The sequence below is a fragment of the Pezoporus occidentalis genome, unplaced genomic scaffold (genome assembly GCF_034315485.1).
Source record: "Pezoporus occidentalis ecotype Australia unplaced genomic scaffold, CSIRO_AGI_Poc_V1 ctg12, whole genome shotgun sequence".
NCBI lineage: Eukaryota > Metazoa > Chordata > Aves > Psittaciformes > Psittacidae > Pezoporus > Pezoporus occidentalis.
Window position 1 is genome coordinate 1,189,428 of NW_026912994.1, and position 21,412 is coordinate 1,210,839.

At 38.7% G+C, this 21,412-nt stretch overlaps 1 protein-coding gene across 4 annotated transcripts in view; it reads right to left on the bottom strand.

The window, feature by feature from the left end:
- Window positions 1-21,412, bottom strand: part of THSD7B (thrombospondin type 1 domain containing 7B) — a 288,594-nt gene that overhangs the window by 129,968 nt on the left and 137,214 nt on the right. For all 4 annotated transcript variants that reach the window (XM_062605536.1, XM_062605506.1, XM_062605527.1 and 1 more), the window contains 2 exons: window positions 15,701-15,833; window positions 14,605-14,705 (listed from right to left, as the gene is read on the bottom strand). In XM_062605536.1, coding sequence (XP_062461520.1) covers window positions 14,605-14,705; window positions 15,701-15,833 — 234 coding nt within the window. The remainder of the gene's footprint in view (window positions 1-14,604; window positions 14,706-15,700; window positions 15,834-21,412) is intronic.

Here is a 21,412-nt window from a genome sequence, read left to right on the forward strand (position 1 = left end):
TCTCAATAATTAAATTATAGTGCATCAAAAAGCACATGCCTTTAGCTGTTTGATTCGTGTGTGTGCATTCTAACCATGAGTAACTCGGTAAGCAAAGATTGGGTGGAGTTGCCATAAAAATATAGTATGTTTAGTACTAAAGAAAATCTCTGAAACAGAATAGAGCCTTTTGCTTTATGATTATCTCTGGACCTGATTCACCGCTGTTTTATTACTGACTTCTGTTATTGTATCTGAATACAATTTGATTTTATGAGATCTTAAATATTACCTTTATAAACATTTCATGGGATGTTGACTCTCTTATCTGCAAATTGCTTATTTGCTTATTGTATCTGTTTATTGATGCCATTGCAATAGCTTATTTTTGCATTAACTTCTTTGTTGAGTCTAGTTTATCTTCTGAGAAAATCCTGGGATAGAATTTTTAATAAGAAACCCTTGCATAAAGAGATACAAGTGTAACTGGTAAAGACATTTTCCCTTGCAGTGTTCAGTTTGCAGTATAATTCAATCAGGGAGTTTATGCCAGTAACTGTGAGACTTCAAGAAAGTACTTTGTTTATTATTTAATCAATATGGTTTGAGAAACCCAGAAAGGTTTTTAAATAGCAAGCTAGATTTTGTACACACCTCCTGAAACTCTACCAGGATTTTGGACTTTTGCTCAATAAGTACTCTCCATAAATCATTTCTTTTGATTCCACCATTCTTACCATGCAAACTCAACACCAATAAAAACCTGTAGCTCTGTTAATTCAACATATTAACCTGTTTTCAAGTAGTGGAAGATGACTGCACTGGGAGAAAATATAACAGGATCGCTGGGCTCCCCCAGTCCTACTTGACAGGCTAGCTAATTGATAGTTATACTTGTATACCCATCACTTCTACTGTAAACCTGAGAGTTTGCATTCCACAAAGCCCATACTCAAATTTTACTGAATGAAAGCCTGAGAATTAAGTGTATTTAACTTCTGGAAACACAATAGATATTTTTTTTTCACTTACAGTAAATATTTAATACTTGCAAAACCATAGGACCAACTGCAAATTGCTAGTACATTTCATTATTATTTTGTCCCTTGGAAACACCAGCTCTCAGGGTCAAATGAAATGCCATAATCCTTCTAAATTTCTTTCATGGTTACTTTCAATATTAACATTTACCTGTGAAAATCATCTCACTAGGGAAGACAGGAATCTTTCAAAGTCTTCAGATAAGGCAGTTTAAGCAGAGACATATTTTGCCCTGTTTCTCATCAAAATGCTTAAAATTGGAAAGTTCATGCTTTCGTATCTGATTTGCAGAGTATTTACTTTTAAATAAGCTTTAAAAAAGGCAAGATGCACGATCTAAAACCAAAAATTAATAAAAAGCAGCCATCTTCCTATAAATGCTACTATTCATCATTATGATGAACAGGTAGAAAGGAATCCATCTCGTCATACCATAGAGCTGATGTAGCTTTTCCTTTCATACACCACAGAAGTTAATTATTATGAGCAGATGTGTTTAGATTACATGAAAATTTATACTCCATGAAACTAGGCACTAAAGATATCATTTATTTTAAAGCACAAATGTTTTGAGGTTCACTCACATGCAACTTCACCAGCAATATGGGTGTTGGTGAAAAACAAAACCCATCCATCTTGCAGGCAGTGATTTTTATGTGCTCCGCTAACCAATCACTTCAAAGCGATACTGAAAAAGCACTGCTGGTCATAGCAGCTTCTTACAAACATGGTGTGTCTGATTTGCCTGTCATGGTTTAAGCCCTGCTGGTAACTCAGAACCACGCAGCCACTTGCTCACTCACCCCTCTTATTCTTCTCCCCGCTCCCACGGGTTGAGAGAAGAACAGTCCAGTAACTAAGGTACAACACAAACCACTACTGCTATCACCAATAATAATAATGGTAAGGGAAATAACAAGGGAAGAGAATACAACCGCTCACCACCTGCTGACCGATACCCAGACCAACCCGAGCAGTGATCTGGGCCTTCCGGGTAACTCCCCCAATTTATATACTGGGCATGATGTACTGTGGTATGGAATACCCCTTTGGTCAGTTTGGGTCAGGTGTCCTGTCTCTGCTTCCTCCTGACTTCCCCTCCTCCCTGGCAGAGCATGAGACTCAGAAAGTCCTTGGTCAGAGTAAACATTACTGAGCAATAACTAAAAACATCAGTGTTATCAGTGTTGTTACCAGGCTGAAAGTCAAAACCACATCACTGCACCAGCTACTAAGAAGGAGAAAAATGGCTGCTACTGCTGAACCCAGGACATTTGCCCCATCAGATTCCCCAGTGTGCCCCAAATGAAAACTGCCATGACAACATCACATTCTCTGGGGGTTTAAAATGCAATAGAAGAGCTAAATCCCTCAAAATCTCCTGAGTTCATGTCTGCACACAGCTGCTCAGTTCTGCCAATCAATTTCTGCTTAATTTTCTCACGTATCTTTAATAACTACCTATTATTAAGATGCCCTCCCAGAGCATGAGGAATAAAGCCAGTAGCAAAGGCTTGTGGGCAGAAAGGGCAGAGGCTGTGGAAGCCCATATATTCCAACTACACAGCAGTGGTTGGGAGTGCTGCCCTCTCACGTTATACATCCCCTAAGGATGTGCTGATCTGCTTCACCCTGAATTAAACAAATGCTGAAGTAGATGGCCTTTGACAAGCCTATTACATTTTAATAGGCCAGTTATATTCCCTCATACTGCATACCACTAGTTCAGGCATTTCCTCTGCCTACACAAAGACCAAGATAAAAACAAAGATACAGAAAGTTAATACCCAAAAGACAGTAGAAGAGAGAGAACTTTAAGAAATTTCAATCACCTTGGGGCACGTATCAAAAAAAACAAATACACGATTGCAGGACTGAAACTTCAGTGAACTGTCAAGAAGAAACAATAGTACTGATCCGAATTGACCAGAAATGGCATAAAAAGTAACATTTGCTACAAGGCTCCACATCCAAGATCCAAATTTGACATGACAAAATACCCTTCTTCAGGAAAACTGCCAAATATCAGAATATATTATTCCAAACTTTCTTTATTTCACAAAGCTAATATCAGCAATCCTTTAATAAATGATGCACGCACTAGGCAAAACCAGTGGCTGCCAGGAAAAGAATTGACTTTAGAAAAATCTTTGTTAGAAAGTGACATTTTTTTCATTACTATTTATTGCCATCGGAGTACAGAGATGGCTTTTTCTCGTGCAGTAATTTTATTCCACTGGAATTCCAATTTTTTGGATGAAGTTTCTCTTGATTTATTATAATATAAAAAAGACGGAATCTTCTCCCAAGCCTTTTGAGAAGCAAATCAATGACAATACTGTTAACAAAAGGGGAGAAGGGGTGTTTCCAACAGGAAAGCTGCTCAGAAGTATTAGTGCTGGAATCATCAGACTGCTTTAGAAAGTGCTAAACACACTACTCAGTATTTTTAATATTTCTGAACATATTTAGAAATGGTGCCAACAGAAAAAAAACACCACTTGTCACATAAAGCAAATGTAATATTGATCAGGTCACAGTTACCTGATGTATTATTGCAAGTGCAAGTGCAACTGCTTCATAAGTATCCCTATCACTTCCAGTTACTCTGCTGTCACTTTAGTGCACCCATTTGAAAGTAAGATGCTAGGAAATTTGAAAGATAGTTTCAGCCAAGGTTATTCATTTCTTTTTTAACTAAATCTCATGTCTAACACCTCTACCACAGATATAAAGCTATTGGAGAAACATTAACATACAAATTCAGATTCAGTGAACATGACATCAGGATTCCTTTTGCACCTTTGTGGCATGTCACATTTAACAGATCTTCAGTGCCTGAGGATTTAGAGTAAGCTACACAGATAAGCTCTGCCATTTAGGATGCTAATATTCATGTTGAGTATTAGTGCTTAATTATTCAAAGAAACCTGACTCTGTAATTTCCAATAATAAGTGCTTTCTAACTAGTGCAGAATAAGGGAAAATGCAAACCACAACTTTTAGCAAGCTCCTTTGAACGGAATTCCCCAGGCAGTCCAAACCTTTGCATCCTTACAATAAACAATATCTGCTACAAATCAAACTCTGCATTCCCCTCAACATCTCCCTTTTTCCTTTATCAATATTTGGTTTTGTTTATTTGCTGGGGTGGTTTTGATGGTGTGTTTTGGTTGGTTTTGGTTGTTTTTTTTTGTTTGGTAGGTTTGGGGTTTGTGTTGGTTGTTTTGGGTTTTCTGGGGGTTTGGTTTCTTTTTTTTCTTTTTTTTTGGGGGGGGGGGGGGGGGAGGGGTGTATTCAACCAACCAACAGTCCTTTAATTTCATTGATTTAAACAGAACCAGCATTTCAACTTAGAACTGTCCATTTCTTCAGCTAGGTAAAATAAATATCACACTAAGTCCCTTTGATACTACTGTACTGGAAGAACAAGCAACCAGTCTTTATCCTTCCGGTTAATGAGTGGAATTTCTCACAAGCTTATATTCCACTTGACTGAGATCATTACGGACAAAGTATAGGTTATTCTGGTAAAGACTGGGAGAATAACGTCTCTAGTGTTTTCCCGACAACTAATAGTACAAAAGCTTTTTAATAAACTTGCTTACTTTTTTGGTCATGCTTCAAGGTTTCCCATTTTATAGTGTCTATTTGAAGTCCTCCTTAAGGCCATTTTCCAGAGAACCTGGATCTTACCCTACTCAGCTCAGATGAATTTTTTAACAATTTCCCTATGAACCACAGTGGCTTTGGCACAAATTATCTTTGGAGTTGTAAACAGCACAACCGTGACAAGGAGGAAATTAAAATTTCATAAAAGCAAAAGCAGATCTAAATCAGTACTGGATGGGACTGCTTGCAACACAGAAAGGTGAACAAGGGACAAGAAAGTTTTATATAAAATAGCAAAAAAATGAGAAGACCAAATGGGATGCAAATGTCTTAAGAACAAAGGATGATTCATTAAATTGAAGATCAACAAGAAACTAAAGTAGCTTACTCTCTGCAGGAGAGGTATGCCTGACACTGACAGAGGCAAAAAGATTAGGAAGAACATTGAAAAAATCAGGTATTATTATAGGTAGTTACAGTGACAGTTACATAAGCTCATATAAAATATTAAGGATTATAAACCCTCATATTTCAGGTTCTAAGTCAACAAAACAGTTTTAGAATTAACTGGCTCCTGTATTTCTGATAAGATGCACACAAGGCTGTATGATCAGGTCTATTTACAACCCATCTGTAGCCATAGAAAAATATTCTGTTACAGAATCACAGAATCAACTAGGTTGAAAAAAAAACATTACAATCATCAAATCAACCCTTATTCCAGGACTGACAAGTCCATCACTAACCCATGTCACTGAGGGCATCTACACGGTTTTTGAACACTTGCAGGGATGGTGATTCCACCACTTCCCTGGGCAGCCTGTCCCAATGTCTGACTACAATTCCAGTGAAGAAATTCTTCCTAATATCCAGTCTAAACCTCCCCTGGCACAACCTGAGGCCATTACTTCTTGTCCTATTACTTGTTACTGGGAGATCAGTCACCTCCATAGTTCATAGCATCCTCTGCGCAAACCATAAAGCATGACCACCCAGGTCTCCTGGTTCACATAATTAAAATTTCTCAAGATTTGTATGAAAAATCCAAATCAACTGTTCATAGCCAGCATTTTAAACCACTCAAACCTGGTTCTAAAACTAAGTCATAATTGGAAGGGCCTTTCTCCAGTTTAAGGGAGAGATTGCTCTTCATTATGTCTCTCATTATGTCTTTCATCCTCCTGAGTAAGTCTCAGCACAGTTTGGTTCTTCTTGGGCCTCTTTCATCTACTCTACTCTGTTTAATGACAATCCATCATTTAAAAAAGGATCCCAAAAATGACTTTCACCAACGACAGTTGCTTAGATCATACAGACTACACATAGATGAAAGAAATCTTAGGAGGACCAAAGAGAGCAGAACTTAATCAGAGGGATGAAAGACAGAATGAAAATCTATCTACCCTTACATTTAAAAAGGAGTTTCCTTCAGATAAGATGACCTCGACATCTCTCTGTACCTGTTAAATACGGTGTGAGCACTGTCAGATCATTTGGGACTTTTATGATTTAGATGCTCTAGCAATTCCTGTAAATTGTACACATTTGGATGGTGCTGTCTTTGACTTTGAGGTGATTGGGCCATTTCCTATTGATCTAAAAACATCGTTCCCCCCTTCTTCCTAATCAAGGCAAAAATACATAGCCTGGAAAGCTTTGATGTTCCTCTGCTGTACTTCTCATTATTTTGATCTTTTAACAATCCCTCTATTGGTACATGTGTGTAATATACATCTTCAGTGTTCATGCCTTCTGGCTTCAAAAGACTTTTCTTCTTGATCAAGACTTTTTATCCCCAGAAAACAAAAGCTGTGTGTGGTACTCAGCTACTGATATTTGTTTTGTTTATAAGATAGGAACAGTACATAGTTAAGCTAGAAAGCCTGCTTATTTCCTTCTACAGAGTGGAATAAACCATCCTGTTTTTGAAGGAAATCAAATATATGTAATTTATCTGATGCAGACTTCATCATCTTTATTTTACAAAAAGTCTACAGATTACTGAGTTGCCTTTAGATAAAATGTTGCACTGTAGATTGCTGTCAGGACAAATTCCCTACGAGTCTCTTCAATTTTTATGTTGCTGGCATAAGCCTACAGTGACAGAAATGAGTTGGAGTCTCTCTTGCTATTAGTTAGTGTCTATAAAGTAATGTCATGTCAATTCTCCCATTGCCTATGAAATACTCTCACAGCATAGCTTCAAGTGGAAGCCGGGCCAGACCCAGACTGAAATATAGTAGCACTGTTTTAAGTGCCTTGTGATGCCTGCTGACATCTCCCGTGAAAGAGGGAGGGTAGTCCACCATCACTCTTTTGTGAACAACCTGTCACTAGAAAATCAGTATCAATCTTTCTTCCCCTTGTCCTATCAACTAAGACCCAAGGAAAGAAAAATTGGTCTACAGCAACACATTACCTGGAGATCAGTAGGATGTAATACAATACAAGGATGAATTTCCATCCCCCAAGCCGGTACCCAGCTGCAGACTCCAGGACAGCGATGGACACATTTACATATACAACTCTGCTATGCTGCCAGCTTTTAAAAATCATCCCAGGATGATTTCTATACAAGCAGGTGATTTTATTCCTCATAAATCAAACTGCAGGAATCCCAAAGGCAGCCACAAAATGCTCAGAGATTGATCCATCACATCGCACACAGCCTAAACTGTCCCTTCCCCTCTCCTCCTGCTCCCATTCAATTCTAATGTTGCAAACCTGAAATAAATCCCACTAAGAACCTGTCTGGTAGACGGTATCTTCCTCATTCCACTACTACATGAAAGGCTAAGAATGCACACATGTATCATGCATACATTCATTACTATTGTATTCTTGTCTCCTACTCCTTAATTTTCCTTGTTTGCCCCTACGTGAAATGCTGTCACACATTTTTGCATGAAGCTAATCTACTATCAAATCCACAATTAAACCCAAGCTTTGGGAAATAATTTCAAGATCAAATTCTATAGTTAAACTGATAGAAACTAGATACAAACAATCTGGACTCATGTAATAAATCATCCATATTGCAGTGAAAAATCTCTCAAATTCCATGCGCGGATATACGCAGTTCACCAAGAAGGCAGATAAGTTTTAAATGCAAAGTCAAAGGTAAAGTTTCATTAAGTTCAAAAGATACTAAGTCATTTACTAGTATTTGCCCAATCTTAAGACTCCTACATACCTAATTTATTTCTGTTAATGAAATTTTATAAAAAAAGTTCCTAGCTATTCTGAATCTATTGGCAATCCATGAACTGTAACTACTAAAGAGAAATCTTTTATGTTTTTTTTTTCCCTTAACTGTTTGTCATTATGTACAGTAGCAGAAGTGCTATGTAACAAAAGGGAGGATTAACAATATTTAAATATGTTAAAAATATTGTATTTTATGAATCAGAAGAATAAATTTCAGGAACTTGGAGATTAGATGGAAAATATAAGAAATAAGTGATTTTATGATGAGCGTTCTTTTACAACAGTATAAGGCTACTCACACATGTAATTCCAGACTTACCCATACAGTACCACTCCTCATCTTTCTACATAGTCTGAATGCTGCACATTTTTTGATTTAATGAATATTTCACTTTTCTGATGTCAAGAGTATGCTCAAATTTATTCAATGTGTATTTTTTGCCTATCGTTCAAAGTACTTACAATTCACAATTACCCAGATGTGTTATAGATGTACTCTGTTTCATTATACACACTGCTAGTGAAAAACATTGAAGCAGTCAAGAGTATGTGTGCCCTGCAGGAAGCCATCTGAAATGGCCTTCCTGGTTGACAGTAAATAACTGATAACAGACTTTGAATGTGATTTTCAACAAGTTGTACAACCACCTCAACCTGCATTTCTTTAGGTCATACTTTCTTATTGCACACAGGAGACTGTCACATGGGACGGGACTCAATGTTCTCCTAAAGTCAAGAGAGTTATCTGTGCTGCTTCCTGCCTAGCTTATTGCCTAACCTCCAGCCCATTGCCTTGTCAAAGAAATCAAATTATCAAGAACAAATACTAGTAAATCAATTCTGGTTTGATTGTTTCTTACCACCTTATTACTCTTCATGTGTTTATAAGCTAAAAATATCATCATCAGTGATAAAAAACAATACAGATAACACATACTTTATGAATTTGCAATATGACGTAAAGGAGCCACATTGGTAAAGTGTTGGCAAAGCCCTGGGCAGATATGGTTGACAAACTGAGGCTCTCCATCCTGGCGAGGCAACCCCCCTAAAACTCAATCCCCATCCTAGGGATTCACAAACTTTCCTTTCAAATGTGTCTCAAACAAGACTCAGCTCCTGTCCTTAATGCTGGTAATTATTTTTCCCTCAACTATTTGCTAGCAGTGCCACCAACTGCCAGGCAGGTGTCTTCCAGACCATGAAACTGGCTGGGAACACTCCAGATCAGCTCACTGTGCTTCCATAGTGCCCCTGCAACCCTTGACTAGTATCATCAGAAGAAACACCAAGAAACCTAATGGACCTCCAGCACCACTCAGAATAAGGCTCAAGGTGCCACTGTCCTATCAGGCAAAGTTAATATTGGAGGGAGTTACTGATGACAGGTAAGCCTCTATCAGTGGGACAGATTTATACACAGGATTGTGTACAAAGCACGGCCCATGAAATATCACCATCTAACTAAAGCAGTCTGTGTCTTCACTACATTTACTATCATAAATGTATGCATTGTAAACTTTGGGTTATCACATTGCCTCTAGTGTGTAAATTATAACACAATTCCAATAGGTACCTCTTGAAACTGGTAATTCTGTGCAAAAGCATCCTGCATCTGTTAATTTAGCTAATCAGCAGTGACATTAACTACCTATAAAACTGGGAATAAGAACTATTGGGTGACTATCTCACGAGCAAAACAAAATGGTTACACTGAAGCTTTTCTGATGACACATCTCATTATAAAAAGGTTACCATATAATAATATCATCAGAAACAAAAGTATTGTAATGGCCATTACTGTGTTACAGATTGATAATACAGGAGATAATACAGCTAAAGGATAGCTGTTTGAAAAATTTTTGTAGATGCATCATTAACAGGCAATACCAAAATTCATCCTTTCATCTTGCTTAGTATGGAGCACAACTTAGTCACTAATTTATTACAAATTACATTTGTAACCACAGTTCTGCCTGTATTTTATGTAAGATTTTACTGGAACTATCACTGCATTTACACACACTCAGAAAACTTAGATAGCTATTTGTTACAATTTTTGTTCTCATAAAGATAAGTTTTCAATCTGCATCTCAGTCTGAAACTGTCTTGTCTGCAAAACCCCGATAGGTATCAGGGAGCTTCAGAGCAGGAGCCAGAAACCTGCAGTGAAGGAGACAAGAATCTTTAATTGCTTGAGTTCGGTGCTGCCTGCATTTTACTTTTTGACTGTCAATTCATACATCAACTTTTCAACTGAAACATACTATATTTAACACCAACTATCTTAGCAAAGTCCACATGGTGTAAATTTACAACTCAGTTAAAGAAGGAAAGAAATACGTCATATGCGGTTTGATAGCAGAGCATACCAAAAGAAATATTCTACTGAGATGCCCAATGAGTCTATCCAGTACTGATCCCCTCCGTGACCTCAGGTGAGTCTCTGACTCTCTGAAAGTGCGCTTTTCCACAGCAGAGGAGTAGTTTCTCATTACTGCATTGGTGGGTTTGTGGTTGTTTTCCTGTACATAAATCAATAAATTATTCTCTAAGAATATTTGCGGCTCTGTGTCATAGTATTTCTGTATTCTTCCGATGGGGAGCTACAACTCTGAGATAGACTTACTATCTTGGTAATTGGGGTAGATATGGTCAAAACTCCCAGATAAATCAGAGTTAAGAAGTGGCAGGAGAAGGAGAAATAAGACATGACATGCTCCATTGTTGCAGCTTCTCCCTGCTTTTGGAAAGTAACTACTTTTTGCATAACCATGTTGTCAGTGTATTTCCAAGACTAGTTATTAAAGCAGAATCTCATTACATCAGTCTGGTCTTAATACGTGTCTGCTTATTTTATCAATGGCTTTTGAAGCAGCCTTCAAAGACACTTGCTTAAAACAGGCTTTCCATCCACTAATTAAAGCTTAACAATCCCTTGTAATGAGCAACACATTTTTCCATAAACATGTAAATGTCTAAGGTTACTGTTGAAGTCAGCACTGAGGGGAGACGTCATTTCTGAAGGATCTTCCATTACAAACATCAGAGAACAGTAAAGTCACTGAAGGGCATCTGAAGCAGAAGCAATTTTTATAGAATCATAGAATTATTTGGGTTGGAAGGGACATTAAAGACCATCCTCTTCCAAACCCCCATCCAGCCTGGCCCTGAATACTTCCAGGGATGGAACAGCCACAGCTTCGCTGTGTAACACATTCCACTGCCTCACCACCCTCACAGTAATGAGCTTCATCCTAACATCTAATCTAAATCTTCTTTCTTTCTGTTTAAAGCCATTACCCCTTGTGCTATCCCTACAAGCCCTTGTGAAAAGTCCCTCTCCAGCTTTCTTGTCAGCCCCTTTACATACTGGAAGGCTGCTCTAAGGTCTCCCCAGAACCTTCTGTTCTCCAAGCTGAACAACCCCAAGTCTCTCAGCCTGTATTCATAAGAGAGGTGCTCCAGCCTCCTCTGGACTCACTCCAACAGGTCCATGTCCTCCTTATGTTGGGGTCCCAAGGCTGAACACAGTACTGCAGGAGGGGTCTCACCAGAGCAGAGTAGCGGGGGAGAATCACCTCCCTTAACCTGCTGGTCACGCTTCTTTTGACGCAGCCCAGGACACGGTTGGCTTTCTGGACTGCAAGCGCACACTGCCAGCTCATGTTGAGTTTCTCATCAATCAACACTACCAAATCCTTCTAATCAGGGCTGCTCCCAATCCAGTGTCTGCCCAGCCAGTATTTGTGCTTGAGATTGCCCCAACCCAGGTGCAGGACCCTTTCTCACAGTCTTGACGCTTTCTAGTAAATTAGTCACTCATCGAGGAAAATGACAGCTATGTAGCAATAGAAAAGTTTGCAAAGCTCTTCATTTACTGTTAGAAATGTTGTCTATACAACTGTCAAGCAATAGTAACATCCCCACCTGGTTTTACTCTCGAATGCCCTATCTCAAGGGCTTTTTGCAAATCATGCCCTAATGAAGTTTAAATAAAAACTGTATTTCTTATTTCTAAATGCTACTTTTCTTTTACCTGCCTGTTTTCTGAATAAGTTAGTCTGCTGAACCTGATATAAAAAAAGAAATGCTATTGTAATTAGTGCAATATTATTCCAAGATAAAGCCATGAAAAGTGAAGCTTGAGACAGCTGTCATCTCTTTGGCTATTCTGCTTATTATTCACAGTCAAATTCTGATATCTTCAGCATGCTACACAGAACATTTACATGCAATTTCAACGAAAAACACTCACGGAACAAGATCTCTAAGTATCTATCTCAGAATCTAGCCTAGACAAAGAGCAGAGCTTGAAAGTAATTTCAGACTTAATTTTCCCTCAGCACAGTCATCATTCTAAATAGGTACTCATAAACATACACTTTCTTTCACTAATTTCAGAAATAATTTCTATGAATGTAATGTCCTTATATAATTGTCTAGATAGAACAGACACTGAAAACTGAAATCCTCTTATTTATATGACAGTCAGGGTATGGACAGCAAAAGAAAAAAGATTCTAAAAAAACGGATGCTCTAAGGAACGGCAAGACTGATTATCTTCAGTGATAAAAGGGTAATTGCTGTTACATGGTAAAACAGAAACAAGGCAAATTCATACAAATACTCTTTGGAGTACAAGCACTTGCTAAAAATGCTGACACATTATGCAAGACGATTACTGTGTGGAGTGGTGGTAATATGTCAAACACAAACTCATTTGTAGGATGCCTGAATATTGCAGGAAAGCATCTATCTGTAACACCTGGCAATCTTCCACTGATGGCACACTTTCCCCTGAAAAGACTCACAGAATCACACAATGTATTTTAGAACAGAATGGACCCCTGAAGATTCAATGCCTGCTCTAAGTGAGACTGAGCTCAAAGTTTGGAAAGGCTCCTCAACAACTTATTCAGTTGAGTTTTCAGTATCTCCAAGGAACCTACAGTCTCTCCAGGCAACCTGGGAATTCCCCTCACTACAGCCTATGACTTTTATCTTCTGCTGTTTTACTGTGACCTATATGAAGAGTGTGCCTCCATCTTCTCTAAGAACCCTTCTCCCATTAGACACTTCTCCAGCACCACCTCACATATTATTTCGGAAATATCTCCAAAGACCCCCTTCATGATGGAGAACGAAAGGATCAGAAGTCCTCCAGTTTCAACGTCTACCAGCTGAGAAGACCCTGCAAGGCATGTAAGCAGATGTCACCCCTGGCTAAACAGCTAGTCTCTGACAATATGGTGACACAGCACCTCTTCACAGATGCGAGCTGGTCTTGAAGAGTTCAAGTAGCACCAAGGTGAGGTATTAACAGCAGCTTCTAGGCACTTCTGTAGGTAAAGAACTGCTGAAAATCCAACAGCTTGTTTTTCAGAAGCAATACGCTCAGAGTTAGCAGCTTGGTTTCAGCTGCCTTCTTCATGGAGAACACTCCCCTTTGGTCATAGGAAATATCTTGAAAATATTCTTTCATGGGTTCTCATCTGAGATCTCACTTTCCTGAAACCCTACTCATTCTCAACAATACCTAGCAGATTGGTTCTCTGACTACATGTGATTAGGAAAACCAAAGTTGTTCGCAAAGACCACGTTTAATGACAAGATGTGAATGCGGCACTGAAACAAATTTTGCTTAAACTCATCACACTATGAGATTCGTTTTCCATGATTACCCCAGAACAGCACATAGCCCACGTAATTGTTAGAGGACTCTCCACAAAGCACAAATAGGTGCGATACTCTTCTATTATACTTCAAACTCTACCAGAGAATGATTAACACAAAGTTCATGCACCTACTGGAGCATTAAGAGTATCATCCCTTCACACAGAGATTGAGGAATACATTTTAGGACACCCCAATTTACAGAGCTCTCTTTGAAAACCTTGTGGAAAGGCCTGTGGTCAAAACCTGCTTAAAGATATTTACTCTTTTGAGCTTTAGTTTAAAACACATTTCTTCTTTCAGACCCACATACTGTCAGAGCTTCTTTTTCTCTTCGTTTCCAGATTATACAAGAAATTCATTTCATCTTTAAAGAACACAGTTTCTACCCTTTGCAGGAGTAAATTATGATGTCAAGTTTCTTCAGTTAGCATACCTGTACAGTAATTATTTTTTTTTTTTAATAAAAATAACCTTCTGTTAGAGGTTTCATTAGATTTCCTTGGAGACTGATAACAGCCAAATCTCCAGTCATCTGCCGGAACCACTACAGACTCTGATCACATAGTCTGAACAGTGAAATTTTTCTCAACACTTTAGTTCAGACAACAGGATCACTGTATTTTCCAACTGCTTCATTATGCCAAGAGCAGGAACCCAAAGCTTTTGCCCACATTGAACTTCTTCAATAGCCTTAATGAAAATCAGGCCTCAGGCAAGATATTAGTAAAATTTAAAATCATGTGGAAATTATCCTTTCTGGTTTTAGCACCAAAAATGGGTTATTTCATAGGGGCTATAGATAGATAGTTCTTTTAAAGCCAACATGCTTCATCTTTAGGCAGAAGAGCAGGTTTCTATAAAGACATTTGACTACCAAGCACAGATCCCCGCCTGTACTCTAGGCATACTATCATATTACTAGTACTTTAACATCCAGCACACCAGCAAATGGGTCCACTTTCCAAAACACTTTAAGTGCATCAGTCACTTGGTTTCCAAACTAGCTACTGAAAAAGAGGAAAGAGTCTATTTAAATGCCATGCTCCAACACCTTAAATATTTGGAGGCTGCATGTAGAAAGCTTACCCCTTGACTGCAAACCATGTCCACATGCCTCATTATGTCCCAGCACATGTCTCACTGAATCTGGCACCAGTACACAGTGACTCCAATGGTGGGTCTTCCACCTGAAAGAGGAAAAGTTTAACGATTAAGTGGAAAACAGCTGACACATCCAGGCAAAACCTGCAGTTATAAATTATGATAAACTGTAAGGACTTAAGGAAAAATAGAGTCAAAAAGTGATAATTACTCCTGAAATAAGTATTGTGAACTAAAATTCAAATGCAACGTTCACCTTCTAGAAAGGTACATCATCCCCCACCAATGTTTCCCTTTCTCATTTTGTAGGGGGTGGTTCAAAGTTACATAAAATGCACAGGAAACATCTTCAGTGGGCTTTGAAATCAGGCTCTCCTCATGCAAGCCTGTTCTAATACAACTGATGTTGTTCCCAGTCTGCTTTCTGCACTAGGATGCATGCCAGTCAAGAACAGGAGAAAGCATCTTTCCATAGCACTATGCAGTACGGAGCCAGGCAGAGCCGAGTGGCGCAGCTCCTGCTTTGGCATCACCTTCAGCTCCCTGCTTTGTGACCATGTCCTACAGGATGTGAAGGCTGGAGATCGGTATGCAAAGATACAATGCTTTTCTATTTACTAATATTGTATAACAGATGGGTCACAGAAATTTACTGCAGAGTGGTAACTGTCCTATTGTACCATTTGTCTAATGAGAATTTTTTAAAATGCATATTATTCATTGGAATGGGGAAAAGACAAGTGTTTCTGCAATAAGCATACAATTATGATTAAAGCAGTTGAGTGCTTGTGGTCCAAAAATACATTGATTTTTAGATACATTGAGGGGGGAGCTCCCTGTAATAGCTTCCTTAAACATATTGAACCCTGAGGTTACCTTTCTAGGAGCTGTGCCTGTTGGTGTGCATTCTGATAATGTCACATCTACTGAAATCTCCACTTTGAACTCTACATTTACACATTTTGCAAGGTACATTATTTGTTTATATGTCTGCTTTTTTCCAGTATTATGTTGTTTTCTGGTGAAAATTTTGCAGGACAATTGCAAAAGAGTAGTTTCTGGAGAAGCTAACACCTTTTACCTATACACCGGACAGATGGGAATATCTTCACATTCTCTTTCCTCATACAACGTGTCTGGGCATGTCTGTCCCCCATTGGCAGCATCCTGAATGATAATTCTATACCGGGACTGCTTAACTGCAGTGGCATTGCCTGTAAAAAGAAAAAACAAACAAACAAAAAAAACCCCTTCTAAACACAGTTGGCACGCTGAGTTAGTGATCTGGCTGTCCTGGTTAAAAACATGCTTGGTGTTATGTTTGTGTTTTAAAACTATCAGCAGTATGGAAGGCATGGCACGTTGGATCAAAAGCTACCATTGCTTGCTTTAAAATTACCACTAGTTCAGCACAACAGCACCTGGAAGGTTGATAAATCAACAGCCTAGAAGCTGCATCAAAAAATGACTATTTAACAGAACATCGAATCAGGCAAGAAAAGTATTAGCAAATACTTAAACACCCAAACAGGCAAAAAGAATAAAACCAAACCAAATCAAACCAAACAAACAAAAGAAAAAAAAAACAAACAAACCCAAACTTCATAATGAAAGGTTTTGTTTCTGAAAACATTCTGGTGATCTCAGGCTGGCAGCAGTAATCCATCTGTCCTCGTTTTACCTGTGATAGAGATAATTTTCTTCCTAATAAGAAGGGTTTAAACCAGAACACCATCTTTTGGGGTCTAGAAATTACATACAATAACTTCCTGATAGGAAAACCTTTGCAACCAACATAAGTTAACTCTCTGCTTAACCTGATTTGATGCAAGATCAATCCATCTAGAAACACTGTTCACAAAATCTACAGTACAGAATGCTGCATGGAAGAGAAGGATAAGATTTATCTATGTATCTCTATAGCTAAAACAAACACAATCCTTGGCTGTGTAAGTGGTAACCACAGAGAGCTGGTTTAACTGCTGTGTATAGCATTTGTACTTTTTTGGATGCTCTATTCATGTTTCAGAAACAGATGCTACAAAACTGAAAAAGGATCGCAGCAAAACTCCATAAAGAATTCCAAACCAGGCAAACATATTTTAATAGTGGACTTCATCCAACTTGTCCAACAGAGGAAAGCAGTGTGTAAATTAGCTCACCTATGAGCATTATTTTTTCAGCTCAAGATAAGACAAAGCTGCAGTAACAAGGTTACAGTGCATGAGAGTAGAAGGAAAACATAGGAAAAGTCACACCATGAACACAACGTACAAGTAGAGATCCAGTAAATATGGTTGATTCTAAAGATACGAAGTCATACAAGCCTTCACTCACATAGTCACTGTGAGATCACCACAAAGGGACTTTGGATTGCAGAAAGTTGCTCACCCCAGCTGCTCACCTGAGGCAGGAGGGCATCCAGGGCAAGCCCCTCCTGCTTTTTTAACAGCCTCTACTTCAGGTCACTCTACCGCTTCCTACAGTCTCCTTTCAGATGCCTGATTCAGCACTTGTAGAGACTCCCAGAGAGCCTTTTCTTAAAATCTAGACCAAGTCATCACTCTGTAAATTAAGCTAAATTCTTCTTATCTTCTGTCCACTACATGTAAAAAAAGTTTATCCCCATCATCTGATGCATAACTTCTATGAAATTCCAAGGGCTTGTATCCACTGTCTTCTCTAAACTAAGCAAACCCAGCTCTTCATAGCTCCGATTCAATTACCTCTTATTGCCCACTTTCTTACTTCAACACTGTGCCCAAGGAATGCCACCTGTAACCTGTACTGTACAGTGCACAGTACACTAACACTTTGGTGCTTTACATACAACATGCCCACGAGTTTGACAAGCCTAGCATGAGTTTTAGCATTTTAAATTGCTGACTTTAATTCATTTTGTAGTTCACTGTATCACCAGAGGTGCCTGAGAAAGTACTAAAATCTTAACTTCCCACTCTTTCTGCAATCAACCTTTTTCATCCCAAGTTGCATTTTGAGAAATTTCTCAATCATTTTAATATCATTTACTATATTGTCTATTTTGTTTGCTATCTCTTTCTGAGATCTATCCACTAATGTTATTATTCAAGCACACAAGCTGTGCAGACACATATCACACAGAATTGGGGCAGAAGAGTTTTCTCTAGGACTCCCTTTAGCTAATGTTCCAGTTTGATTGTGAACAGTGGACACCTATCAGCCAACTGACTGGAAGCAGGATGTGGGAGTCATGACAGACAAGTTGACCATGAGGCAGCAATGTCCCTTTGCAGTACAGAAGGGCCACAGCATCCTGGGCTACTTTAAGAAGAGCACCACTGGTAGGTTGAGGGTGGTGATTCTTTCCCTCTACTCAGCTGTGGAAAGATAACGTGCCGCATCCAGTTCTTGGCTCCCCAGAAGGAGGACATGGGCACACTGGAAAGAGTCCAGTGAACTGCCACAAAGACTGTTTTGGGACTGGAGCATCTGACAAACAAGAAGAGACCAGGAAATTTGGCCCACAGGATCTTATCTATGTATATCAATACCCAATGGCAGGCAGTAAAGGAGACAGATGCTTTTCAGTGATATCCACCATGAATTTTTTCAAGCAGCTGAATACCCATTTAACAGTCATCTAAGTCACTGTTCCCCAGCTTCCTGATAAAAGTTTGATGTGTCAAAAATTTACCACTTCCTTTAATTAGAGAAGCTACACTGTCAAAAAAAAGGAAAAAAAAAAGAGAGATTAAATTTTTTCTCAATAAATCCACACCAGCCAGTTTATTAGAGTCTTATTCTCAAAATGTTTATATAGAATCATAGCATCATAGAATGGTTAGGGTTGGAAAGGACCTTAAGATCATCTAGTTCCAACCCCCTGCCGTGGGCAGGGACACCTTATGCTAAATCATATCACCCAAGGCTCTGTCCAACGTGGTCTTGAACACCGCCAGGGGTGGAGCATTCACAGCCTCCCTGGGCAACCCATTCCAGTGCCTCACCACCCTAACAGGAAAGAATTTCCTCCTTATATCCAACCTAAACTTCCTCTTGAGAAATAACTTGTTCTTGTGTTTTTCCAGGGAATAAAGTTAGGATGAGTAATCTACAATTTCCCTGACTGCTTTGGGGTTATTGTTTTTTTCTTTGGGGGGGGGGGGAGGAGGAGTGAGGGTGTTGGTTGGTTTGGTTTGTCTTGGTATTACTGTTTTAGTTCCTTAGGATTTATCAATTTCTTACCCAGAAGGTGGTCAATAGATGCTTTGGCGTTACTTTGTTACTTCCTTCTCTATTCATACAGCTCTACTGACATGGAAACATCTAATTTATGAAAATAATTATTCTTTTGTCCGTTCCTTTCCTGTCTGCAGACAGGAAATAACAGCAGCAACTGCACATTCCCCATGTTTCCCTTGTTTGTCAGAAAGCAGTGGACATTTCATTCAGTTTCCCCTTAGTTTTAATCCACTTATGTAATTCTTGTTACCTAATATCCTCCTATCACTTAATTTACATTCTCAATTTCTTGTTTCTAATTTTTGTGAAACAATAATCAAAAAAGGAAAAAAGATTCTGAACACCTCTGACGATGAGAAAAGGGCTTTTCTAGCTGTGTATGATGTGTTCTTTTAATGATTTGAAGCTTGAATATGCAAGTTATACACAGAACTACACATGCCTTTTTCCTCTGTGCTTGCTACTATAATAATTTCAAGATAGAAAGTAGAGTCCAGATGGGGTTCATCCCTTCATATGTTTTTTCTTGGTAGCTTCCAGGTCTTCTACACTCTTGTCTGCATAGAACATGTTCTCAAGAGGTATAGCTACCGATTTTCTCTGTCTGCTGAAGTCTGTCTTTTTTATTTTTTAAATGTCTTGCTGATACTGCCATCCTTCCCTCCTATTAAGAATTGTGAACTCTATCACTTTGTGATGATTTTCATTCAAATTATCTACCACCATTAGAACCTTAGCCATTTCCTTCCTATTAATCAGTACCAAATCTAAATGAGCTTCTCACAGTAATTTTCTCCACCTCAAGAAACTAAATTATCCTCAAAATTTATTGCACATTACTCAACCCCCATTTTCAAAATTGAATTTCCTCATTGGTTTTTCTACAGCATTCCTTACAAATATTAATGAACATAATTTTTATCTCATTTAAAATTGCTATAGCCTGATTTTCCAGAGTATTACCGTTATGTAGGACTGTCCTATTAAAGCCAAACTTCAGCTGATTTAGGCATGGCTACTACTGCTTGTCCTCCTCCAGATAAAAATCAAGCCTCAGGATCTCAAGACCATCTTAACTTCTATGTTCTTGACTATGAACTCAGATAATGCTGTTTGAGAATTCTGGGAGTGCCTTACCGCTGCTTCCACTTACACCTCCCTTTCCCACCAACCTCCAGTGTCCTCTCCTTACACACATACGACTTCTTCCATCAATCCACTCTTCTCATTCCCTCTTGTTGTCTCATCTTTTCTTCCCCTGAATTTGACCCCAGGTTCCTCAGTACCCTGCCCAAGACTCAGAAAGGTGCATCACCATTCTCAGGCAAGGGAAAAAATCCTAGTTCACTACTGTAAAGTGTGCTATATCTGGTCAAGCTTACACAGGAAACATCCAGCTTCATACTCTTTGCTCCTGACAATCTGGTCAAAACAAGCCTCTGAGCACACAGATTTTCCAAGATTTCAGTCACCAAAATCAGAGCTGTCTCCATTTTTATGCAAAGAGCTTTTGAAGGGGTAAGTCTAACTCTGACTGACTCTGGTTGAGTGTTTTTGAGAACTGGAAGTGCCCGATCCTTTACAGAAACCGAGACAAGGTATAGGTCATTGGAATTCCTTATCATGGTACGCCACACATTTTATCCACTTTTACTCCATCCCATTTCAGATCTGATTTAAAGCATGGGGAAATAAATAGGACAGTTACTACTAACATTTCATGTAAACTTTTTTAGAGAATAAAGTAACAGAGAAATTTCTAACCTTCCCCCTGGACAACCAATACTCAGAAGAGGAGTGGTACTAATAGGTACCATTTATTTTCAGGAGGAAGATGAAAAACATTATTTATTACCAGGTGCTTTCTTTTTTTAATCTCCCCATCTTAAATCTATGCTGACAGACTAGAGAGCACATCACCCATGCTGAAAGCAGTTAGTTCCCCAGGAAACCTTCATCGCTAGGAAAGCAGCTGGTAGAAGAAAATCTGCACGCTGCTCATTCAGATCATTTCATGATCTTTGAGGTCCCTTCCAAACTGGTATTCTGTGATTCTGTTCTATCCTGAAACCTCAATATTGATCATTTGATTCCTGTTTTGATTCATCCTCACAGACCTATTAAAACCCATATATTATTGAAGACTGCAGTAGACAGTTGTCACCTGTATGTATCTGAAATGGCAGAGAACTTGCAACTTCCTCTCTGCTCCTGCCTCACCAACAGGTGTTGGGATTCAGTTACACTTCTTTTGTGAATTATGCTGTCTGTCCATCTGTTATTGCCTGAAGTTCACAGCTGTCTACACTTCTGAAGTATGACATAATTCTTCACCAAATGACAGATGGTTGTCTGATGACATTTAAATGTAGGGCAAATGTCAGCTTTTTTATTGTTAGATAGTAAAGTTGGACACATTTTCTTAGACAAACTACAAACAGCTTAACTAGTAAAGTTCTGTGTAAAAGTGATTTAGTGATTGCCATGTTTGTCTAAGTTCTGATCCTATACCAGTACACATTTAATTTTAAACCTGCCAGGCAATACCTGTTCCTGCTTGATATGCTTG